Source organism: Pteronotus mesoamericanus, unplaced genomic scaffold, assembly GCF_021234165.1.
Source record: "Pteronotus mesoamericanus isolate MK-2021 breed Mesoamerican mustached bat unplaced genomic scaffold, CSHL_Meso_final scaffold_85, whole genome shotgun sequence".
Lineage (NCBI taxonomy): Eukaryota > Metazoa > Chordata > Mammalia > Chiroptera > Mormoopidae > Pteronotus > Pteronotus mesoamericanus.
Genome location: NW_026555329.1, coordinates 58,885,357 through 58,912,107, shown reverse-complemented (window position 1 = coordinate 58,912,107; position 26,751 = coordinate 58,885,357). Strand labels below are relative to the sequence as shown.

The 26,751-nt window shown below is 35.7% G+C and overlaps 1 protein-coding gene across 1 annotated transcript in view; it reads left to right on the top strand.

The window, feature by feature from the left end:
* FAM3C (FAM3 metabolism regulating signaling molecule C) overlaps positions 1 to 26,243 on the top strand; it is a 52,809-nt gene extending 26,566 nt beyond the window's left edge. The window contains exons 4-10 of the mRNA XM_054564545.1: positions 2,603 to 2,632; positions 3,516 to 3,639; positions 10,820 to 10,878; positions 11,908 to 11,958; positions 13,882 to 13,966; positions 23,443 to 23,569; positions 24,171 to 26,243. Of these exons, the coding sequence (XP_054420520.1) occupies positions 2,603 to 2,632; positions 3,516 to 3,639; positions 10,820 to 10,878; positions 11,908 to 11,958; positions 13,882 to 13,966; positions 23,443 to 23,569; positions 24,171 to 24,260 (566 nt within the window). The 3' untranslated portion in view covers positions 24,261 to 26,243. The remainder of the gene's footprint in view (positions 1 to 2,602; positions 2,633 to 3,515; positions 3,640 to 10,819; positions 10,879 to 11,907; positions 11,959 to 13,881; positions 13,967 to 23,442; positions 23,570 to 24,170) is intronic.
* The last annotated feature ends 508 nt before the right edge of the window (positions 26,244 to 26,751 follow it).

Genomic DNA, 26,751 nt, shown 5'->3' with positions numbered 1-26,751 from the left:
CCTCTGCCAGGTCAGGTCAAGGATGTGCCAGGAACCTCTTTCCCCACCAAAAAGTATCATGAATGCAGGTGGCTATGGTCTGCACTCACTGTCCAGCTTCAGGCACCTTTAGGAGTCTGTGCCCCCAGGCCTCTGTGCACAGGCCTGCTGGCAGCCATTGGCACCAGCAGGGGAGGGAAAGAACCAACTGCCCTTTTCTTTCCAGTGCACTATGTTTCCAACGCCCTCTCCTAGAATCCCGTGTGGGAAACCAGTGGGAGTGTCCGGCCTTCCAACAAATGAAAGCCAGCGCCGGCCATGTTTGCCTTTGCTCTGCATCCCGCCGCTGTGTTTATTAACAAGGGGGCAAAATCTCCAGTTAGGCATGCACACTCAAACCCCTCCCCATTTCCTGCGAGTGTGTCCCCTGTTACAGAAGTACTGATGAATGCCCAGCGTGTGTGAATGAGCAACATTATGCTACCCCTGTTCTGATCCCACTTCCTTCCTCTTACCTTGCTACCGTAAGTCAGCTAGACCAGAATCCTGATTTGAACAACGTCCTGTAAGCAACTTAAAACCTGAGCCTGATGATGAATGTGTTTGTTCAGGACAGAATACAGTTGAGAATCTCTAGTTCTCATGTTGTTAATCACTGGTTGCTAATAACTGTGGGCTTTCTCATTTACAAGAATGAGAGCACTAGACTGGATGATCTCTCTAATTATTCTTCCTTCACATTTATGATATGATTAAGGAAAAATGAAATAATTAACAAGAGTAAAAGAACAAGGCCCAGTAATTCCAGCACCCTAACTTACTAACTGATCATTTTTTTCTTTCCTTCAGGTTTTTTTTTTAATCCATGAATATTTTTAATAGAGATACATTTTGTTTTCTGCTTTATTCCAAATGCATTCAACTTTTCTCATGTTACTACAGTGCCTTTATGACTTGAATCATGCATGATATTCTGAGTGCTCTATATAGTGAATGAATCTTCAATTACTTGGTTATTTTTCTCTTTTTAAAACATTTACATAATATTTTTCAGCTTTAACTTTCTGTTCTCTAGTTTGAGTACTGGACTTATATACAGGAAATTCACAATTATCTAAAATAGTACAGAAATAAAAACTAAGTAACTATTTATAGTCAAACAGCTGGCAAACATTTGCGACGCTGCATATTTATTAGCCACTTCAGGAAATCGCTGTCCACAGCGCTATAGATGATCTGAATTATAATCTCCTGGGGGAGGATCAGATATTAGTGCTTTTAAAAAAGCTCTAAATATAGATGATCTGGTTAAGATCTGCTGAGTTCAAGTTAAGATTTAATCAGAAGATTCTGGCTTCCTTGAACTGATAAATTATAAAAGTCTTCATAATGACATTAATTTCTTTTTTATTATACACAATACACTTCTGTTTTCGAGAAAAGCTCTCCACCACCACCATCCCTGTTGTGTTCTTCCCACCCTCCCAGTCTCCTAGCCTAACCACTAAGGCAGGTTTGTGTATATACTCCAGGACTTTGTATGCATATGTACATAATACCATCTAGCAGCAACAACTTTTAAACACCCTAATAGTCACCAAGTATATATTTAAAGCCATTTAAAAGGAAGTTTGAAGTACATAGGACCTCACTTAAATGTGGCATCTGAAAAGAACAAACTCAGAGAAACATTGGAGTGGTGGTTATCAGGGGTGAGGGTTGGGGGGAAAAGGGAGGACATTGTTCAAAAGGTACAACTTCCAGTTATAAGATTAACAAGTTTGGGAATCTAATGTACAGCATGGTATTTGCAGCTATTAATACTTTATCATACTATAATGCTTAAATGTTGCTAAAAGAGTAGATCTTAAATGTTCTTACCATAAAAAAGAAATGGTAATTATGTGATGTGATGGAGATAGCAGGTAATACTGTGGTGGTAATCATTTTGCAGTTTATAAATGTACCAAATCAGCCTGTTGTACACGTTAAACTTGCACAGCATTAAGTGTCTGTTATATCTCAAGGTAAAAAAATTAATAAATTTTAAAAAATGGTTAAAACAAATTGCCCTGACCTGTGTGGCTCAGTTAGTTGGGCATTGTCCTGCAAAGCAAAAGATGGCTGGTTCAATTCTCTATCAGGGTACATGCCTGAATTGCAGGTTCAGTCCCTGGTCAGGACATGTATGAAAGGCAACTGATTGATATTTCTCTCTCACGTTGATGTTTTGCTTCTCTTTCCATCTTCCTCCCCCTCTCTCAAAAAAGTAAATAATAAAAAATTAAAATAATGGTAAGTTCATAGAATGACATTCTGACTAGGATTTAAGTGTATAGTAACTAAAAATAAAATCAAAATGTAAAGTAAATATAAAATGTTCTACCTGTAATAAAATACTGCCCACCATAATTTCTTCACATAATTGATTATCCTAAATTATATAGCCTAATATTACTTTCTCACTGTTTTTCTAAAGTGATGGTCATGTTTTATTTATTATATTCTGAGCAATTTTCAAACACTTTTATTTTTATAGGTTTGTTAGCTCTAAATCTTTTAGAGATTGATACTTGCCCATAGCTTTTATTCCTTCTAACAGATAACTTTTTTTTTTCCTTAGCAAGGTCAGCATTGGACACAGCTGCACGTTGTAAGTATTTCATCCCAATAATTTGCAGATGATTTATTCTGTTTCTTTTCCCCCCTTAGGCACACGAGAACTTGTTTTTGAACAGTGGAGATAGTTCAGTGTGAGAAAAACTGATTTAGAAATTGGTTTCTGAACTTACAAGAATGCTATTTGATTGGATAGCCCACCGTTCTTGGTATTTATTCATAATGAGTATTTTTTTTCATTAGTATTTTGACTTCAGTATGATAAGTACAGAAAGTGTGTAAAAGGAGGACTATATGATGTGAGCAGACCATTCAGTGATGCATTAGGCTTTTTAGTTTGCAACCATTTGTTGTGCATTTCTGCACTGAAAACACAAAGTAACAATGGAAAACCTACCACCCATCCTGAATTCAGTAAGTAAACAAAAATAATTAGATAGAATATATTTACCCACATCAAGATCCTATTATTTGATTCATTAATGTCAGTTATTAATTTGGTCCCTCAGTGCTTGTTTTTGTTTTGTTTTGTTTTGACACTCTTTGAAACTCGCAGGGGAAAAAAAATCCTAGGGTGTATTTTATGATATCTAGATCTTGGTGATTTACATAATTCCCTTGTGGTTTGAGATTTGAAATAAACTGATTATAGAGTCCGTTAACATTGTTTTCTTGTAAAAAATCTATTTCACCCAGGCTGGTGTGGCTTAGTGGGTTGAGCGCTGGACTGTGAACCAAAGGGTCTCCAGTTCGCTTCTCAGTCAAGGCACATGCCTGGGTTGCGGACCAGGTCCCCAGTAGGGGGCACGCGAGAGGCAACCTCACATTGATGTTTCTCTCTCTCTCTTTTTCCCTCCCTTCCCGTGTCTAAAAATAAATAAATAAAATCTTTAAAAAAATTATTTTCTTTTCCAAAGCTACAAAACCTCCCAGATACAAGTGTGGGATCTCAAAAGCTTGTCCTGAGAAGCATTTTGCTTTTAAGATGGCAAGTGGAGCAGCCAATGTGGTGGGACCCAAAATCTGCCTAGAGGACAACGTGTGAGTATTCATCCATTTGGAAATAGAAGATTGAACCTGAAATACAGCAAATTGCCCTGAATTTAGTGGATCTTTTAAAATGTTTTGGGCACACTTTCACTAAAGAAAAGTGATTTCATTTTCATGGTACAGTTTTTCCCATGCCTTTAAGGAGTCTGAAAAGTTCTTATATTTCATTGGAGAGTGACATAACAGTATTCATCCCGTTTTGTGAAGGATTAAGGGTTTCCTGAGTGAATTCTCTAGATCTGCGCTGTCCCGTATGGTAGCCATAGACCCATGTATCTATTTAATTTTGATTATTAAATCATAGGAAAAAGATAATTCATTTAAATTAATTAAAATTTAAACCTCAGTTCCTTAGTCACACTGGCCACACTTCAGGGCTCGGGAGCCCCTTGTGGCCGGAGCCTGCAGGCTGGAGCAGCATGGGGGGTCAGTGTTTCCATCCCTGCAAAGTCCTGTTTCAGCGATTTTCAGCCTTTTTCACTGCACGGCACTCATAACTAATAACTAAAATTCTGCAGCACGCCAAAAAATATATTTTTTTGCCCTTCTGACAAAAAAAAAAGGTATAATTTTGATTCATTCGCACCGATCTCTATTGTTGTGTTGGCTGTTGTCATTTTTTCATTTGACACTCTGAGGCAAAAGAGGTCCCTGACTAAATAGGTAGTGCATGTTTTAAAAATTCTTACACAATGGTTGAAAATCACTGTCCTATTTGATAGCAGTGCCGTTGATAATGAGCACTTTATCTTACAAACCAACATCTTTCATTTTAAAGGTCTGAATGCTGCTTGTTGAAGTATGAAATGACCCAGTAATCGCCTCAAGCCTTTCATGGCACAGAGCTGCACTGCTGAGCTCAGTGGGCTCCCTGTATCGAGATGCTTGGCAAAGTATAGTTTTTAGATTTTTCAATCTCCTACCTCAGTGTCAACTGTCACTTGTTCAAGTTTCTACATCTGAAGTCACAGAACCTATTTTTAGCTGGTTGCTTTTGATCTGCTCTTGCCTAGAAAATTAGATAGATGAGCTTATTTAGACTTCATGTAAAATAATAAATATGCCATTAATTATGAAAATAAAGAGTGAGATAATTTTACAGATAAAGATGAGGAAACTAGGCCATTTCTCCAAGGATTTCATTTGTCTTTTCTTTTTAATAGAGAAGCTTTTAAATATTTATCCTAGCCTCTTTTCCAGTTTGCTACAGGTAGGCTCCATATCCTCTTATAATAGTAACACTTTTTTATAAAATTAAAGGCTTGAGCTAGTTGATCTTTAAAGTCCCAACTCATTTGCTTTTTTCCTCCTCATCTTAATGATAGTCCATTCTATCTGTTGTCTTCTGATTTCTCATTATAATAGTCCTGTTTTACTGAATTTGGAAAAAAGCACTTGGATTTTAGTTTGTAGGTCTTACATTAAATAATACCTTTCCTATTAACTTAGAATGTTCCCATTTTCTTATCTTACTTTGTTTGGCTGGAGAGGCTCCACGTTTGGTTTTAAATTCTAAGTGGGAAGGAAGTTTTCTTAGCATTTCTGTCCCATGGGATTACCTTTGGCGATCTCTTCTACCCACCTGAAGTATGTAAGCTTTAACGCATAAAAAGGTCAAAGTCTTTACTAGCAGGTTTTTTACAGGTAGATTATATAGGCCGAAAAGGGGGAGGGGGGAGAATATGTAGGCAGTGGAGTCTGATAAAATAAGTACTGGGCTCAGAGCCAGGGAATTTGTCTTCTAGTGTGTGGAAATGTCACGTAGAATTTGTGTTTTAGTTTCTCTAACTGTAAAATTGAGGCAGACCACCTATTTACCCTTATTTCAGGAATTGTACCACCATTCAAATGATGAGATTTTAAAGCAAGGCCTTAGTCATGAAATTGAATCCCTGGTAAAGGACTAGCCAGGCATCCCCAGTGGAAAAACTGCAGGGACCTGTACTTCTTCCAATACCTTCTGTTTCTGTACTGAAAGTTTTTCCAGCAAAAAGATTAAAGAAAGAGTCTGAGTTTTCTTAGCATAATTTATTCACTTACTCAAATAATCATCAAGTGATTATTGAACATTGTCTCTGCTGTCATGGAACTCACGGTTGGTAGGGACAGAGAGATTTAAACTGGAGACACGTCACAAGCTGTACAGAGTTTCAGGGTGTGCAATATGGGGCTGAGATGAGGTTGAAGCGTCCTACAGATCTAGTGAGTCAAGGAATAATTTCTCCAACACAGTGATGTTTAGCCTGAGAATTGAAGGGTAAGAAGTAAGACATCCAGTGGAAAGTAGGAGAAGAACATTCTGGGCAGCAGGAAGACAAACGGCCCTAAGGTGGGGAGGAGTGAATAAGAGCCAGGCAACAAGCGCAAAGATTAGTAAGTACAGACTAGTAGTTACAAAATAGTCATGAGGATATAAGTAAAATACAGTAAATACAGTCAATAATATCATAGTAACTGTGCATGGTGCCAGGTGGATACTGGAAATGTCAAGGGGAACACTGTATAAAGTATATATTTGTATACGATTGTCTAACCACTGAGCTGTACACCTTAAACCAGAGATTTTCAACCAGTGTGCCATAGAAATTTTTAAAACATTCAATACCTATTTAGATGGGGGCACTGACCTCTTTTCCCTTCAATTGTCAGAAAAAAAACTGACAGCAGCCATGGCGGGTGGCTCAAGTGGTTGGAGCATCACCTCAAACACCAAAAGGTTGTAAGTTTCATCCCAGGTTGCATCCATATGGGAGGCAACCAATCAATCTTTCCCTTTCACTTCAATGTTTCTCTCTTGCGCTCTCTCTCTCTCATCCCTTCTCTAAAATCAATAAGCATGTCCTCCAGGGAGGATTTAAAAATTTAAAAAAAAAAAAAAAAAAAGTAACAGCCAACACAACAATAGCTGTCCAATGTGAATACCCTATCTTGAACCATAAATATATCTGATATAATAAGATTTGCATCTTATTGGTCAGGTTGCACAATAAGGTTGCATCTGATAGGTTAATTCTTGGTACCAGAAATCCTCATATGCAAGTATAAGTACCTGATTTTATTTAAAGTCACTACGGATCAAAACGGGTAGGTAATTAATTCCTACTGTTATTTTTTAGTAAATCAATCTAAAATACCTATTTTCTGTCACATTAGCAAAAAATGTTTTTGTGTGCCGCAAAATATTAGTAATTTGTTTGTGTGTACCATGAGATGAAAAAGGCTGGAAATTGCTGCCTTAAACCAATACAAAATACAACTGAAAGAAAAACTAAAGAGCCAGGCCAATGGGAACTTGTAGGCCTTTCAGGTAAGGGGTTGATATATTTTTCTGAGTGAATTGAATTGTTGATGGTTTTCAAACTCTGGCATGACACAATTTCATTATTATTGAAAAAAAAAAAAATCCTCTGACTGCTATATAAAATGATTAGAGGAGTGGAGGAGGGAAGCAATTGGAAGGCCATGGCCAAGAGCTGCCATAGCTCTTTGACACCGCCCTCCCCTGCCCCCACCATTGGCAATGACTTCACATGTTACTCACTAAAATATGTAAGTGGATACTAAAAATACATAAGTAGACATTTTAATATTTTCCTACATGTGTTCTGAGTACATGCAACTCACTTCATAAACTATTAGTGCTTCTTAGTAGGGGTGATTTTGCTCCCGAGGGGGCATGTGTTGGAATCCGGAGACATTAGGGGTTGTCACAGCTGTGGTGGTACTCTGTCGGGGCAGGGGCCGGGGACGCTGGCTCCTAAACATCCTGCATTGCACGGCAGAGCCCCTCCACACAAACTGTCAGGCCCATCGTAGCACAGACGGAGAAACCCCAATGCAGACAAAGAGCGATAGTTATGACTAGGATTGTGGGTCATGGTTTTAAGGATAAGTGGATGCAGTCAAGATATATGCTATGGAGATTAAGATGCGTTTCCTTAGTTAGAAAGACAAAATTCTGGGTATAAATATAAGGGGTCACATAATAGAAATTGTAGCTTTTTCTTTTGTATAGAGAACCCATAGAACTTACTTATGTTCAAGATGTAGTTTTTATTGTAGACATATACTCATTTGATTTCAGTTTATAAAAGCTGGTATTAGGAATAATACTTTACCTTTTATTATGTAATCTGAATATTTGGTATAGGAATATATAGTAGATTGTTTTAAGGGGTTTTTATTTCTTCCTGGGGTCAGCTAGTATTTTTGGTTGTGAGGGCAAAGAAGTAAAATCAAGAATATTATGCAAGTACCTATGTAGTTGTTTAAAACGTGACCTTTAAAAAATGTAAAATATTCTAAACTTACAAGTAGTAAACAAAAACACACACATGCACACACAACACAAACTCCACAGGCAGCTAGATTTATCCCATGAGGTAGTTTGTTAAACCCTGCTCTAAACTAATCATTTTAAGTAGCACCTAAAACATAGTAGATATTTGCATCAAAACTATATTAGAAGATGTAGACTCTGTCTATACTTTATATGATCATATGATCATTTTCTTTAGCTTTTTGCCTAGAGATAAGGAATGGTGGGGAGTGGTAACCTTCATATTCATGAAGGATAAAAGAAAATATTTCCACTTGTGTTAGTAAGAGTGACGACTAGGCTTTATACATTTAAAAAGTTCAATTACAGGTTTCCTTGCTTGAATTCATTTTCAAAAACTGGTAAGCTGCTGCCCTCTTGTGGGAAGCCCATGTTATAGCGCTTCTTTGTTGCCTTTTTTTCTTTGCTCTGTGATAGACCCAGCAGTATAGTCTGAGATGATACATATTTGGAGAAGACACTGTGACAATTATTAATGTAACAAATTAATCACAGCTATTGCCTATTAATAATAGTGTTCACTTATATATTTGTGAAAGGAGCAGAACAAAAGCATTTTGAAACTTCCTTTGTCTTTTGTGTAGCAGAATCATTTGACCCACCTCAGAAGTAGTCTTGCACATACATAAAAAGTTCTGTGCTTTATTACGTGTACATTTTAGAAAATTACAAGTGAAATTTTGAAGGCAGATAGGCAACCAGCATAGGTAGATAAATAGGTAAATGCTACTAAGCTTTTAAAAATCAAATTTTTATACTTTTTTTGTTTCTTAATACTTTTTTAAATGGACATGATAGTAGAGTATTTTTTAACTTTTTATTTTGAAATAATTATGGAAATCACAAGCAGCTGGAAAAATGATGCAGAAAGATCCAGCATACTCTTCACCCAGTTCTTTCTTATGTAATTATAATACAATATTAGCACCAACAAATGGGTATTGATGCAATGTGTGTGTTTAGTTCTGTGCCATTTTATCATACGTGTAGATCTGTGTAATGAACTCAGCAATTAGGATACAGAAATATTTCATCACCACAAAGATCTCTTTCTTGTTACCCTGTTATAAGTCACCCCTACCATCACTGACCCCTGGCAACCACTAATCTGTTTATCATTTCTATTATTATTATGTTTTAAGGATGTCATAGAGATAGAATCATACAGTGTGTGACAATTGAGATTGGCTTTTTTTTCACTTGGCATAATGCTCTTGAAATACTGGTGCACATTAATAATCTGCTCCCTCCCTTTTTTACTGCTGAGCATTATCGTTTGGTGTGGATATACTGCAATTGGTTTATCCAACACCTGTTGTCTTCAGCCAAACAGTTTCAGTTATTTCCAGTGTTTGACTGTTATCAGTAAAGCTACTGTGAAAAGTTACGTACAGGTTGTTATGTGGACATCCACTTTTACTTCTCTGCCATAAAGTGCCCAGGAATCCTGGGTTGTGTGTTTGATTTTGTAAGGAATTGCCAAATATTTTCCAGAATGAATGCACCATTTTATATTCCCACCAGCACATTTGAGAAATTCAGTTTCTTTGTATACTTGCCAGCATTTGGTATTGTCACTATTTTATTTTAGCTGTTCTAATAGGGGTGTAGTGTGATATCTTTATTATTATTTTTTTACTTATAGTTAGTAATGTTGAACATCTTTTAATGATTTGGGTTTTGGGGTTTTGAGGAGGATTTTTTTGCCACCTGTATATCCTTTTCAGTGAAATTATTATTCATGTTGCTTTTCCATTTCGTTCAGATTGTTTGGTTTTTTGCTGCTGGGTTTTGAGAGTTAGTACTACATTTGTTCATCAGTTGCAACCATAGGTTAACTACAGATACAAGTTCTAAGAAAATCAGCTAGCACATTCAGTGAGACTCAATTGGCTCTGAGGAATTTACAATCAAGCATTATAGATTTTATTATTTGTGAAATTATGTGCTCCACATACTGTATATCTGTAAAATTCACAGTAAATACATATACCTGTATGTGTATGTATAGAAGTATAAATATCTGGATACACATGTCTGTATTCACACTTGTATACTCTCTCCCCAGACTGGACCTCAAACTAGTTGTTCAACATTGAATAGCACACTACTGAGAGTATCACTATTAATTTTTTAAAGGTACCCACGATTTTAGTGTAATAACTCCCATTGAACAGATCAAACTGGTGTCAAGCAGATGCTTCACTAATGCCTTCACTAATGTCTCAGTGTCACTGTCTGTATGTGACCGTCTGAGAGCTGCTGTGTCTGCGATTCCCTCAGGTGTGACACAGTGATCATTGGTTAGATGCAACCATTATGTGATTACAGTATTACTTCTGAGTATTGGGAAACTGCACTCATGGAAGAGTGTTCCCCTACTCTTCTTGTTCTCAGATTGTGGAAAATTTGGAAAGTGTCTCCCTTCTGTTTTCATGTCGCATTTGAAATTGTAGAAAGTGCAGAAGGATGGTATAGAATATGTGCATAATGTCCATGTTCTAAGGATTTTCTAAAATGGTATTTTCATAATCTGATGCAGAGCAACAAGAAAGAATCCTACTATTTTGCCCTAATTCTTGTAGATATATATTTCTATTTGTGAAGTGTGTATTTAAGGACATTGTGAAATCTTATTTAAGGACATTGCTTTAAAGTTATTATTAGGCTCTTTTCTCTGACTCAGTAGAGATCTTTCCATCTTCTCTGCAGTACTAAACAATTGAACATACATAATATCCCAAACCATTTATTTTCTTGGAAGGTGTTTTTTCTTTGATATCTGTTTGTGCAATATCTAATTCTAAGTTTGTCTTAATGTTTTCCCTTCAGTTTAATGAGCGGTGTTAAGAATAATGTTGGAAGAGGGATCAATGTTGCCTTGGTGAATGGTAAGAATAATTATTTTAGCTTACGGATGTATTCGGTGGATATTCATATGCTCCAAAGTAAAATACACTCTCATATCAAGGGATCAGATCTGAAAGTGCCACTCTCGACACTCAAGCCCTATCCCACGCTCTTGCCTGTACCCTAAAAAAAATCCAGCTCTTGGTGGAGACGTCATGTCTGAGGATTTATGACATGCTTTCTTTGAAGCATCCCACTCCTGTGGCAGTGTGTGAAGAACTTCCCGTGGGATTGTCAGGATAAAACCCATCTAACATTAAATCTGCTACTTCTTGCTGCAAATGTTAGAATCCTAACATATGAAGATAAATTGACAGGAATGAGAAGTGTCAAGGACAAAGGGTGATGGACTATTGGATGGGGTAAGGGAGGAATGAAAAGTAAGAATTAATTGTAATTTTTCAATATTTGTCCACATTCTTCTGACAAGTTCATTATAGTAAATAAGTTTATGAACCCTGAATCAAACCTGAAAATATAAACCCATGAAGTGAAGCCTACCTGCATGCTGATCTTCTCTTTCTGCTAAAATAATGAACCTGTAAAGCTACATAAGGTGGTTAAAACCACAGCTACCTTACCTAGTCCATAGTGTAGGCAAATGTTTTCTAATTCTTTCACAACGAGAGGCAAAATTTTGTGTTTCTGCTTTCTTCAATTTCTTTGGTAAAAGCTTCATACCTATTTGTCTATTTATTTGTTAATTTTAAATAATATATTTTAAAAGGGAAATAAATGTAAATTTTAGAAAAGTATGTCTGAAATACCTAACTGTGCATTGGAATTGTCTGCAGTCGTTGAGAATTCTGTTTACTGCTCTTTGGCTTACAAAACTAGTGAGAAAATCCTATCCAAAAATTACCCTTTAGAAACACATACTTCAGATGCTCAAGTTCAGGTTTCAAGTCTCTCAAGATAATTTATATCAGCCATTGACTAAAAATATTTGTTTTACACAGCATAGAGTATATTTCACTTGCCTAATTTGATATGAATTCAATCTCTTTTAGGAAAAACAGGAGAAGTATTAGACACTAAGTATTTTGACATGTGGGGAGGAGGTAAGTTTGAGTAGCAAGTAACTGTTCTGTTGCTAGCACTGACTTTTTAATCACCTCAGTGTACTGTAGCCCAGTAATGAGAGCCTAATGGCATCATTTTTGTGTTCATTTTGTTTCTCTTTCATTAAATGTCGAGCTATATTTAAGTGATCAGTCATATTGCATATAGTTTTTTTATAAAAATTATTTGTGGTGTATAATTAAGAATAATGATACGGAACTTGAGAATTTAAAAAATCTGAGTTCTCTTTTCTGCAGGACAACTACTTCAAAGCTTTGGTCTCCTTTAGGTTTTTGTTTGAAGTTGTAAAAAAAGAATAAGTAATTTGGAGATGTGTGTAATCAACCATTTTGAACTAAATTGATTTCTTTACATACAACTTTTCATCTGAAAAATAAATCATAAGCAGGTGTATTATTATAGTAGGTGCCTATCTGAGAGAAAGAATAGAATTTTCTTTCTAATTCATTGGATAGATATCCTTTGTATTTGGAAGCTCTGAAGGAGCAGGTGGAGGTCACAACCACATACAGAGACAAGGAACTCGCACCTTGATGAAGAATGCTGCTGCCTGTCCTCCCCAACCCCGCTCCTGCACAAAAAAAAAACGGGGATGTCTCCCTTTGGAGGAGAATCAGCACTGGTTTATCTTTTGATTCTCCTCTACGTTGTTAGTTTGGTAAATTTATCAGCATGAGGCTGCTCTTCTGCACCTCCCCATCGCCTTAACATGCTGCCTAGAAGCCAATAGCCATAGGCTTCCTAAAATGTGTTTTAAGACTTTTCAGACAATTCAGCTTTTCTAATGTTTCTTTAGCTTTAACAAGATGCCACAAGTTATTTATTTTTAAATGAGATCAGGTGAACTTTTCATAGCTGTCAAAACTGTGTAAACTTAAAATGCTACCATTGACGTTAGATTCTAACGTATAATGGGTCTTACCATGAGTTATTTCATGGGCATACTTTAACAAAATGTTGTTGCAGTCAGCCGTGTAACCAGAAGCTCTGGTAATTCATCGCAGGTAGATTCATTCATCACTGCTGAAACTGCTACTCTAGTTAAGAAAGAGGTGCAGTTCACTGCCATCTTTGCACTTAAATGGAAATGATTTGTTAGCCACTGTTACATATTTTCTGAATCAAACATGATATTATAAAATACAATCAGCTAAAGAAAAATCTTTAGAGTCTTTGCTATGGAAAGAAAGTGGGTAAATTTGAAGTAACCCAGTTTTAATGTGATGTTAGTTTTGGGGGCTGTTCTAGATATAAAATGATTTGTAGTGTCTGGTCTAACTCTCAGAACTAACAGTTTGTAGTCACTGAGGTGGTTTATTCTGAACCTTGATATACTAGATAAAGCAGGTAATGACTGTAAGATTTGCAATAATTAGCTTGCCCTTTAGTGATGAACTAACCCACATTCTTTCCCTTAGTTTATAATAAGTAGTTATGCCCAGAAGATCCCTTAAATCAGTATACATATTTATATAATTTTTTAAAATTATAGGTCCTTTTGTGAATTGGATAAAATTTATATATTGTCTTTTTAGAAAAGTACCCATACAAACAAATTTACACGCACTGAGGGAGTCCATGAACGTTTCTCCTGCTTCCCGAGTTTCTTACTTTAAATCATAAATAATGCTTTACCATCACTTTCCTGTGAGGTTTTCGTTGAGCCCCTGGAATATCTGTACAAAAGACATACATGATGAATCAGGATGGGAAATTTTAAGTTGATGGTGGCATTATATTAAGAAACAAACTTAATTTTTTAACATGTTCATAAGATTTATCTCTTTTGGCTACTTTACCTTAGACCTTATTAATTTACAAATGTAATATATTATTAACTTTACAGATTATCATGATGGTTACTCAGTCATTAATACAAAAACTTCAATCTTTTTCTTCAGATGTGGCCCCATTGATTGAGTTTCTGAAATCCATACAGGATGGAACAATAGTCTTAATGGCAACATATGATGATGGAGCAACCAAGTATGTAAACTTAAAAGGCTGTACAACTTTGTTGAGCTATAATTTATCTATGAAAATAATACATTTTCATTGAAAGAAATTTCTAAAATAGAACGGAGTTCCAGATAAACACTATTAACGTTTTTGTAGTTTGTTTCTATCTTTCTATATATTCATTATGCATATGTTGTTGTGAAAAGAGAATCATGCCCATAAAGTTTGTCCTGCTCTTTTATTTTGTGTTTTTTAAGAACTGTAGAGTGTTTTCACTGATGTTAATATTTTTTGATAGCATTTTATTATGGCTCATCCACATTCGACCCACCTTTATTTAAAAGTTTCCTGTTATTGCCACGTGTTTTTGTATTATAAATAATGTGATAAATACCCTTTTACATAATTTTTTTCACCTTTAATTATGTCCGTAGGGGAAATGCCTAGAAGTTGGACTGTGAAAGAGTGATTGCGATATTATTTTTCATAAAGTACAATAGATGGTAATTTGTAACTTTTTACTTAAAATTGTATAAGCAATGTTATAAAAATTTGGAAAATACAGAAAAGCACAAAGAAGAAAACAATATACAGTTCATCTCACCACTCAAAGATAATTGTTGGTAATATTTTAATGTCCACCCCCAGATTTTTTTAATGCACATAGTCTCTTTATCTTAAACATTTGGAATGGTAGCAATTTTTTTTTTGAAATGCTTAGTATAGATTTTAAACATGTCATGATTTAAAATGCCTTTAATAAAATACCACTGCTGAACTTTTAGGCTCTTTCCAAATTTTATGTTCAGCAAAAATATAGTCTTAAACATTTTTGAACAATCTATATTTCCTTAAGACAAATTTTTTTGAAGTAAGGTTGTTGAATTAAAGGATGAGCACAATTTTAAAAAGGATTTTTATAATTCAGACCAATTTTGTATGTCTCTCAGAAGTTCCATGACACTGTTAATTTTAAAAAATTTCCAGTTATAGAAGTTTTAAAAAGGAATCTTGTTTTAAGATGCCTTTGGCTATTGGTGAGATTTTTTTCATAAGTGTTTTTATGTCTTTATCTTATAAATAGTTTTTTGACCATTCAGGTTGATTCTCATTGCTTTTAAGAGCCTTTTCTATATTAAGAGTATTAACCATTTCTCATATTAAAATGTATTTTGCACATTATTTGCTGTTAATTATATTAATTTATGTTGTTTTGACTTTTAGAAGTTTAGACAATTCTTACGTAGTGAAGTCTGGATTTTCCTTTTTAGTTTTTCTACTTTAATACAATATTTGAGAAGCATTTTTTTCATCTCCAGATTTGATATTGAGTAGATTTTTCGCTTTCAGTGATTTCACTGTTTTTATGTGTTTTCAAAAATCTCCTTGTAACTAACTTTTCAACAGTAACTTAGAATGCCTGTTCAGCAGAGGTATTCACAGAGATTCCATGGGAATCTGGCCCGGGGTTGTGATGCTGTTTCAAATGTAAATTTGACTTTGTTTCTGGAAGTTCTGTTCATCTATTTACTCTTGCTTTGATTAAGATACCATCAATTGTTTAGTAACTATTTTATAAAAATAAGTATACTTGATACCTTTCTGGTGGGGCCAACTCCCATTTTATAGTCTTTTTTCTCAAAAACCTTTACTATGATACTTTTTTGGATGGCATTTATTAGAGTAAAAATACATTTCTTACAGATTTTAATTGAAAAGGCTTTCGACTACAAGTTCCATACAAGAATATGGCATATTTTTCTACTTTTTGATTTTTGTATGCATATATTTAATGTGTAGCTACATTATTGCCAGTTTTCATTTAAGAAAGCAATGCCATTTTATGAATGTTTCAGTTTCATTGACATTGTGACTTTTATCTGGTTCAGCTAAAGATGTGTTAAACTTATGAGGGAGGACCACAGAAAAACAGAATTTATTTATTGAAAATTGTGTATTTATCCTTACGTGTTAAAAGTTTAGTCACATTCAAAATACTCTCCATCTAATGCAATACATCTATAGAAACCTTTCTTCCACTGCTCAAAAACAGTTTTTGAACTTGTCACTTTTGATGCCTCTTAATGTTTCTGCTGTTTTTTTGTTTGACCCCTTCCACACTGGCAAAACGTTTCCCTTTGAGGGCTTTTTTCATCAGGGAAAACAAACAAAAAATAAAACGTCAGTTGGGGAGAGATAGGGTATAGGGAGATTGGGGCATGGAGGTCATGCCTTTTTTGGGTCAAAAACTTCTGGACACTCAGCGCAGGGCATGTGCACTTGTAAATCACCCATCATGAGATGGGGAAACATGGAGCAAGAGTCTTCCAAAAAAAAGCAACTGAAGCCAAGTGTAGCCCCTCACAACAACGCCATCTGGTACACTGATACAGATGGGTTCCTAGAGCACTCACCTGGTGAGGGAAGCCTGTACTACAAGGGGCCTACACTCCAGAAGACAATTCCGGGTTTTTTTGGGTCCCTCCTCGTATTGTTCAAAAGTTAAGTAAAACTGGTATATTCGACCAATGCCATTTTTCGTAGATAGAACTAAATAGACTATAGTAGGCTTTCTTTATCAATAACAAGTAACTTACTATTTGCTTTTGCTGAGAGAAGAGGATATTAACAGAGATAATTTGAAGTTTTAAAGTTTTTTAAAAAGACTTACTTTCCTGAACAGACATATTTTTTTCACTAGGTTATTTCATTACTATACTTGATATGCATCAGATCTGCTCCTCTTCTGCTAATAATAAATTGTAGCCATACTTAAGAACTCAGGCAAGGATGATATTATCTCTTTAGCTGCTATTACTGGTGTTCATTCATCACATGTACCAAAAGCAACCTCAGGCCAGGGTTCAACCTATAAGGCAAAAGCAGAAATCTAAACTTTGATGTCTTTACACTTGGTCAACCTCTGTGCATTTAAATGGATTCGAGTTGGATATATTTTCAGTTTGGGACACATGCATTTATATATCAAGTACTTCCCCCTTTTAAATACTGGTGAAATAAACTATAAGCATCATGTCCTTTATATGGAAATGGACAAACAATCCTAATGAAGGGCCGTCTACCTCTATTAAATATAGCAAGATGTTACCATGTATCTTGGCAGGTGTCTGAACATTTGAAAGGACTCATCAGTTGTGGTATACCCAGCTTTATAAGGGAATGAAAAGCTCTGTTGTGTTATGGCTTTTCCTTACATGATGGTGCTGAATTTTACCTGCTAGGGAATGGTTTGTTATCCCCTTTATACCCAAAGAAAGTGGAGAGGACAGAATGGATGTACCTGCTCTCTCCAAGATCGGGAGTTCATATGCATGTTGATGAGGGAAAGCAGGACTCATTTCCCTGTAGCTGTTCCTTTCTGATCCTAGTGTCTACTACACACAGTGAGCCCCTGGTTTGTACTCAGATCTTCAGCAGAATAGCTGGGACTGGGCTCCATCACACACTTCCCAGGTATATTCAGTGAAACCTCTGTCCTTTAAAACTCTGGTGGTCATATAAGTTTGGGGATGACGCCTGGCATTTTGCATTTTTTTAGAGGTTTACAATAAAAGGCACTGAAATTTTGCTCTAAAGAAATCTCTTTACCTTTGTTTATCCCAGTGTTTTCTTGATTTCAGTCAGGAAGCACATATTAAAAACAAAACAAATAAAACCCCTATATCCAAGAAAAACACTTTAGGGAGTACAGGTCTCAAATGGTGCCTGCTTTCCACTTCATCCCCCTCTAAAATAAGCTGCTTTTTGTTTGTTTAATAAGGAGCATAATAGCTTGCGTGAGCAAGCTACATTTTGCTCTTGTATTTCTCCTTTTGGAAAGTACCCTCTGACCTATTAGCATCATGCCTAAGTGAACATATAAATGATGTCTTGAAGTCAGGGATGTTTAAGACCAGATTCCCTTGGAACTTCTCTGTGAATTCCTCCGCTGAACTGCTTGCCTGATAATGGCGCCCGTACCTTTGCCATTTTCCTATTTGAAATAAAACAAAAACTATTCTGAAGTAAATGGTATGTTCTCAGAGTTGTTTCCCTCTAAATTCCACCTGATAGTCCTTTGCTTGGATAAATGGCGTAACAAAACAATAAATATGTTCCCCCAAGTCATTTGATAATTTGAGTATTTGAAGCTAAATGGCATTTCTCTTTTAATTTTCTCTTTTCCAGGCCCAATACATAAGGCTCTTTTAACTTTTAGTCTTGTTAACTTTCTAGGTCATTTTACCCTCCTGGCTACATTTCTTGGGGATTCTCGGGTTGATTATTGTCTCTTAAAATGATGCCCCAAATCGCACAGTGTGTTCCAGATGTGGTCTGGCCGCTCCAGGGTACAGTGGAGATGCTAGCTTACCATGTTGTGGAGATTACATTTCTTTGAATATTCATGCAGACCCGTATTATATTAGTTTTCTTTAAACACATCACATTTTTGGCTCATGAGTTTTTGGTCAAGTTAAATTTTCTGATCTTTTCATTTGATCTTAGACTTTTCTGTTTTAACCACTGCCAAGTCAGGTCTTTCTTCCCACTTAGAACTTGATGTTATTTCATCTAAATGAAGGACTTTATATTCATGTATCCTTGTTAAATTTAATTTTACCGATTTTTGGCCCAGTTGGCCTTGATTCTGACATTTGTCCTATGAGGTTTCCATGAACTAGGTTTTGTATTCTCTCCAAAGTTGTTCTTATGTCTAAATCTAAGTCATTGATAAAAATGTTTACCTAGAGCAGTGTGCCACCCTGCTAGAGGCCTCCTGCAAGGGAGGTGTCTATTAATCAAGTGCAGAAACTGCCTTTCAAACAGCTTGGACCCTAATGTCTGCCAATGGACCCTAGTAACCGTACCTTCCAGCTGCTGGGTCTTTAGTTTACTCATAGAGGCTATTTTCTGAGACTGTGTGATGCTCCTTTGAAATTCATGAGCTGTGCTAATTACAGTACCCTGTTCTACTGCCCAAAAACCTTTCCAAAAGCTGGAGTAGCTGAGATGATGTTAACTTGACTTTTTATTCCTTCCCACTACCCCTTCTCTTTCTTTTCTTTTCTTTTTTTAATGCTCACATGATCTTGTCAGCCATTCAAGAGTTTTGCTAAGGAATTGGAAGTGGTTTTATTGGACTGTTGTTTGTAAAATTTTCCTTGCCTTTTAAAAAAACTGGAATATTTAACTTTTAATGTCTTTGCAACTCCATTTTCTGTGATGCTTCTAAAATAACTGACATTACGTTGAAAACTATATTAACAGGTTCCTTTAGAATTACAGTATGTGGCGTGTGTGGGCCTGGGGATGTAATTTATTTCCGAGTGGGTGTGTGGACACTCTTGAACAACTGTTCCCTTTTTGTGTTGATCAAAGAGCATTTGCCTCTCTGGAAAAGACGATCATGCTTTGATCTTGAAATCATATCATTCTTGTGAAATGGTGGGTTGCTTCATTATTCACACTCAGTAGCAGAAGTTCTTTCTGTGGCCTTTAAGAGTTTCATGAGTCTCATTGCATTCTAAGCACTATAGGCTTTCCTGGTAGTAGTAGTAAAAGTTGTCATTAGTATAATAGGATTTGCCCTGCATTTTTGCACACTTCTTTTTTTTAAGTTTGAGCACATTAGAGATCACTCTAATGATAGCACTTATTTAGAAACTGTCCTTCTTTTTCCTGAGATTAGTAGCAAGTTACATGATGAAATTTAAAATCTCGGCTTATGGTCACCTATGCCTAGAGCTTCTTATTCTTCACACTCCTGAGGTAACGTGGTGGTTTTCTTCCAAAGTGCCTGACACTTCTGCTTCCTGACATGTTCTTTCCCATTAGTCAGAATTGAGCCCAGAATATCAGTTCTCCTCCTCGTTCTCTGTACTTGGCTCGGAGAGAGGGTATGACTGCCGGGCTGTCCGGTGGTCGCCTCTCCCGGCAGAGGGGCAGGCAGAGCCGAGGCGCCCCAGCTTCTCTTTCTGATCCTCTGCTCAACTTCAGAATCTTCTCTAGAAACACTTGATTTCCTGTCTATCTACTTTATAATTTGTCATAGGATAATCTATTTATTTTATTTTATTTTTTTATCTAATCTATTTATTTTAAAGAAAATTCTTGCCCTGGCTGCTATGGCTCAGTGAATCAAGTGCAGGCCTGCGAACCAAAGTGTTGCCAGTTCAATTCCCAGTCAGGGCACATGCCTGAACTGTGGGCCAGGTCCCCAGTGAGGGGCAACCACACATCGATGTTTTTCTCCCTCCTTTCCCCTCTCTCTAAAAATAAATAAAATCTTTTTAAAAAGAAAATCCTGAACTAAAATAACTTATTTCATATAAATTTTTAACAATTCAGCTAGTTAAGACCATTGGTAACGATTAAAACACACCTAATAAACTCATGGTGTTCCTATATAGAATAAAAAGCTTATCTCTGAGCTTCATGCTGTGTATAACTGTATTAGTTACTCTGACTTTTAAAAAGTGCGATATTTTGATACCTACGTGTATTTATCCAGTGCTTGAAATATTAGCTATGTTGCATGGTGGTATTAAAATTCTTTTTGAAATATGAAGTCCTCTTTTACCTAGTTAAATAGAAAATATCAAAAAGGAATAATAAAATCCCCAAACTCTATGTAGACAGATCAGAAAAGTTTGGAAGTTACTGAGAGAATTATCTTCTTATAAACTAGTTAGATAGACACAGATAGGGACCTGTGGCAAGAATGCGCAGGACAACCACCAGGATTGAAGATTTGTCAGGACTTTCAAGACCTAGCATATATACCTGCACATATACGGCTACAATTTGTTACAGCAAAAGGATGGCAAGGCAGTACCTGCAAGGACAGAGAGAGGTAAAGCCCAGAAGGGCCCAGGCCCAAGTTTCCAAGTTTCCTCTCCCAAGTAGAGTCAGACAGAGTGTGCTCAATTCCTCTAGCAACAAACTGACAGCACTGTGAAACTATCTGCTAGGAAAGATTATTAGAGACTCGGTGCCCAGGATTTTTATTGGAAGCTGGTCATTTAGGCACCCCCTGCCCAACACATCCCAAAATTCCAGACTTCCAGAAAAAAAGTAGGTGTTTATAATAAACTGGCTTTTTTTTAAAACAGTTTAGTCACAGTGAACTATTCTCATCACTTCTGGGAATGGTGGGAGCCCTGTTGAAATTTGAGTTTCCAGGTGCCAGCCAAGCCCCAGCCTTGCCTGCTCTCTGTACCGGGCTTAAGGGTGTTCTCACAGGAGAAAGTAAGGAAGGATCAGTGGAGTCAAAATGTAAAGCAAAATTTTCAAGTTGCTTCTAGATCTCTTGCTAAATTGGCTTAGTTTATTTCTACAGATCAAAATGATCACTTTTGAAATTCAAAAGTTCAGAAGTAACAATGGCTGCCCTTCAATAGATCTCTTAACCAATATAAAATTCTTAGCTAAGAAAGATATTACATACTTTGTGCAGAGGCCAGGCCTGCCTTTGGATAACCATCTACTTTGTGAGCAGTGTTTGTGTACGTAGCAATCGCTCAGCATTTGTGAGCTTAACATTCAGATATTTATGAACACCCCTAAAGCCTGTGAGGTGCCAATTTGTAATTTTTCTGAGATGTAACTGAACCAAGCCCCAAGGCCTCTCTGCAAGGAGGTCATCACTAAGCCTTGCAGTGAACCTGCTGCCCAACCTCTGCCCTTCAATACTATTTATTCTAGTTACAGCTGCAAAGCTCAACTTATGAGTGCTGATGATGCAAATAAAATGTTCTAAGAAAGTAGCCAGAAAATAGAAGAATCGGGTAAACTAAAAAGTGGAATTTGACCGTCTTCCAGATCCAAGACACGCTAACACTGCTTGCAAATAAGAAAATAGGGTTCAGGCAGTACATTCAGGGAGTGCCCCTCTAAAACAAAAGTTGTTTATTGCATGAGCTGGCAGCTGAGAAGTGATAGCTTGTTCATGTTAAGTAAGGATGGGCACAGGAAACACAGCTCCCGACTGGCTTTGGGGAGCAAGCCAGGAGCACGTGCCCCGGCTCTATGTGAAAGTTAAAATTTCAGCAGGCCAGGACTCCCTGGTTGTTTGGCACAGCCATTTCATTTATTTTTATTTCACTGGGTTATAAATGCATATCTTTATGTAGATTTGAGTCTGAAAGGGTAAACATTCCAGGGCAACAGCTGATATTGTCACTGATTCTAGTGAACTTCGCCCAGGAGGACATCAGGGCCCAGGCTGTGGGTGAACAGCTCCCCTGCCCTGGGGCGTTTGCATAAATCGTGGCGGTCTAATGATGTATGTAGCTCTTCCTTGTTTTATGACGATATATACATGTCTTCTATTTCTATATATATGTAAAACCCCGTTTAAGTTAGTTAAATGAGAACTATTGGACCTAGTGTTTTTTTATTAGTATCTTAAAGGTGCTGTCTGAGTACCTTCCTTACTGGCCCTCATGCTATTTTCAGGTAGTGATTATCTAACTATTTACCTACGCACTCCCCCCTGAACCCCCTCAAAAAAAAACTTGCCTTACATTAGATTTTTAACAGAACAAACCTCTCAAATTGACCATAGTGCCACCTTTTGGGTGAATGAAGGACTTACTGCACAGGTGGCCATTAGGTGTCTTGCTTTTTTTTTTTAAGCTCTACAGCTAGCATGTGCCACTGAATTTCTTTTCTTTTCCCTTTGAGACAGAGTGGAGATTGAAAATCACTCAACATTAGGATAATAACCTAATAACCTACACAATACTCATTAATGGCATCTTTCAGTGAGCTTTTTCCCTGGCAGTTGGCTTTTGCCTCTGCCCTTCCTTCTAGCTGCTGTGTGGTTAATATTTTCATTTTTATTAAATAACCACTTGGCACTTATCACAGAAGTACAACATATCCATATTCTCAAAGTTCATTTTATTTTAAATAAAATATGGAATTAGAAATACCTAGATTTCTATCAGCATTTACCTTTCTTCAAATGCAATTTACAAAGAGTTTAGTGGAAATTCAAAGTGATGTTTAATTTTTCAAAGATACTGGCTTCCTAAGATCTTGGATTAGCCTAGATAAACATCTACGAACTGCAGTGTCCCTTATTTACTTGATGGGCATAGATGAAAGTTAATTATTATTGTGATATAAAGACATCTAAAAGGTACTTTTTAATGAAATAAAATTAATTGCTAGATGTCATGTCTTGTCACTAAAGAATGAAAATAGTGGGAGCAAATGGGTGATCACATTGTAAGGTATAAAAATGTCGAATTGCTATATTGTATATCTGAAACTAATATAACTAATATAATATTGTATATCAACTGTACTTAAATTAAAAAAAAAAAAACCTTCAGATAGGACTGTTATTCTAAAAAGTGTCCTTACTCTTTTTTATGTTCTCTTGGCTGATATTTTGTTATTTTGTCTCTTGTTAGATGTTAAATATCCTAGCTGAATCAGGATCACTAAGATAACACGAGTTCACTAAGTGTATCGTATTGTTCTTTTTCTCCAAGACTCAATGATGAGGCACGGAGGCTCATTGCTGAATTGGGGAGTACATCTATTACCAATCTAGGTTTTAGAGACAACTGGGTCTTCTGCGGTGGGAAAGGCATTAAGACAAAAAGCCCTTTTGAACAGGTAAGTGTCTTAGGTTTTCATCATTAATGGGCAAAAGCAAATTGTGTGGAAGTGTACAGTATATATTCTAATCTCAGTTATTTGAAATTTGGATAAAGCAGACATTTAATATGTTCACGTATTTTTGTAAGTTCTTGGTAATCAGTTATTTGAAATAACCATGGCACTGTTTAATTTCAAAACTTAAAAATTCAAATTCTGAGTGGGAATTTTTTTCCTACATGACAGTGCATTGGCTTATGATTATTTTACCTTAAGCCTTTTAGGAAGCATTTGTTATTAAAAATTTTAATTGAGCTTTTGACAATAATCATTAAGTTTGGAAATACTTTAGAATTTAGTAGAATGTAAACTCTATACTCTTTGGCTAACAAATAATCCTTTGAAAAACATCTGCACTGTTTAGTTCTTCCAGCTGTTATTTGAAGGTCTGCCACTACATGCCATGCCCTAAGGGTTGCTCTTGTAATATCTGAATAATAATTTATACAAACTCCTTGTTGACATGAGTGTTATTGAAATGAGTGCACTAAAGTATGTTATTACTGATAAACAGTCCACAGAGGTTTTTAAACTGTGTACTATGCTTGTGTTCCAACAGCACATAAAGAACAATAAGGACACAAACAAATATGAAGGTTGGCCTGAGGTTGTAGAAATGGAAGGATGTGTCCCCCAGAAGCAAGACTAATATGGAGAAAATTCAAGGACATGCACTTTCACTCTTACTGAGAAAGCTACAACAGAGAAACCATTTGTACATATTTTAAAAGCATGCAGCCATCTTGGTGTGTGCATGAGCATTCTCTTTTGATATCAGGATTATTTATTGCTAACGTACATAAATGTCTTTGTAAATAGTTGTCGTAATGAGTGAATCACTGTACCATTTCTAAGCACATTTCTCTAATAGTACCATCTTTAGACTGCTAATGGAAATGACACCTTTTTGTTCTAAAAGCATACTTGATTGATAACAGATTGTGAAAAATATACTGATATATATATACTGGTTGCTGTGAAAATCTATCATGGAATAATATGGATTTGAGGGAGACTTTGTTTGATTATAGTATCTTTTAAATTAAAGATATTTGGCAAGTTGTATGTGTAATGTTACTCTACAGTCTGACTCTCTTGATGTACCTCTTGTCTTAGACTTTCTCTTCCCAAGAAACCTAGACATAAAATGATGGGAAAACTTGTATCAGATATGTGAAAAGCACAATAAAATTCTTTTTTTAATGTACACAATAAAAAGTAAATATATAAATGTAGATGGCTTTCCGGACTATAGCTCGCTGGATTTTGTCTTAGCAATGTGAATACCTTGATTTTGTATAAGCTATTTAGAGTGAGGGTAGAGATGGCAACTCCACAGAACTGGGGAACGGAGCCAAGTCCCTTCCCCAAGCCATGTCGGTGTAGAGCAATACTGGCATATATTTTCCTCATTTAATTGTTATAAGCATTGACAAAATGGTTTGGAAAGAGGCATGCTTTAATATCACAATAATTGTGACTTGTAAACCAAGAGATTAATTTTGTATTTACTTCATTTAATTTCATAATAGCAATTTTTCCAGGAGATAAATATAGTGACATATTTAGAAAAAAAAAAACCTAATTACTGAGTAGACTGATAACATTTACAAAATAATTTTATTTGTACAAGAATGACTTTATACCCAATTCTAGATAAAAATACAGAGATCTAATGTTTGTGTTGACTTCAGATGTTCACTAATTGACTCAAGCTTTTTTATTTTTTTAGGCCATTAAATACTTATTGTGTATGAAGTGTCTTAAACTGGAACATAAACAGATTTAATGTTCAAACTGCCATTCACAGTAAAAGGCAGCACTTAAAATTGAATCCAAATTTCAAATGACTTGTACAAAAAAAACTAAAAGCAGTATTTTTCATTTTGCCGTAAACCAAGTTGGAAGCTATTCAGCTATTTCGTAAATACTAATGAGGTTTGTGGTACTGGTTCTTTTTTTCTTCAGTGTAATTCATGAATAAATACACCTTATAAGTTCAACAAATTTTGTAACCTTCAGATTTTGGTGCTTATCTACCAAATCAACTTCAGCATGTATATCTTGACATTTAAAATACTTCTTTCAATTCTGCATATTAAAAAGAGTTAAGTGTTTTACCGTTCCAGAGATTGTGAAATAAATGTTGCATTTTTTAAAAAGAAAATAATGAAGTAAGTACTTTTGGTTTTCCATAGTGAATTTTTTATATTATCTAGCAAAATTATATACCTATAGAACTTCACATTAAGGTTTGCCAAGTATTTATTATACAGCTTTACATGTTAAATTTACATCATTCCTGTGGTTAAAGCAAACTAATATCCTCAGGATATGTTTTGACATGTGTAGAATTTAAGTATCTAGGTAGCAGGACATCCCTGTCAAGATAAAGACTACAAAATGATACATAGATTTGTAAAGGTGTATGAAATGTTGAAAGAAGGGATAAAGAATGGTTATGTAATTGCTTTGATGCAGTTTGCTTTTGTCTCAATTCTGTCTTGAAGAGATTGTGCCAGCTTAACTTTGGAAGCAATAATTTTACTACATTTCATTTTCAGATGCCTTTTAAAAATCAGCATTATAAATGAAGCAATGTTTATTTAATGTTAAGAATTTTCTTTATTAAAACCAGAAATTTGGCATTGACACTTTGGTATTTGAAATCATTTTTAAGGACCTATGGATGTGTATTTTTATATTTGTAATCATAGATGCTTTCCCAGAGCAAGCATAATAAGTCTGTTAAAACTAAACACAGTAAGAAAATAAGTGATAATTTGGGAAATTAAAGAAAAATTGAGCCTGTCTTTATATACCTGACTTTAACTTGTTTAAAGTGAAATTCATCATTGATTTTCCTATATTTTATTGTATTTATTTTTAAATGAATCAGCTAATATTTTATAACTTTATGTCAGATGAAGCTCAATGCATTTAGCCTGTATTGCACTTTATACACTAAGTTTATACAAATCATAAGTAATTTGACCCCCCCAAAAGATGATAGTTATATTCAGTTTGTTTAACACTCCCCATTTTTATTTTTTTTTTCATTTCTACTTGTTAATCCTCCTTCGAGGATATGTTTATTGATTTGAGAGAGAGAGGAAGGGGGGGAGAGAGAGAGAGAAAGA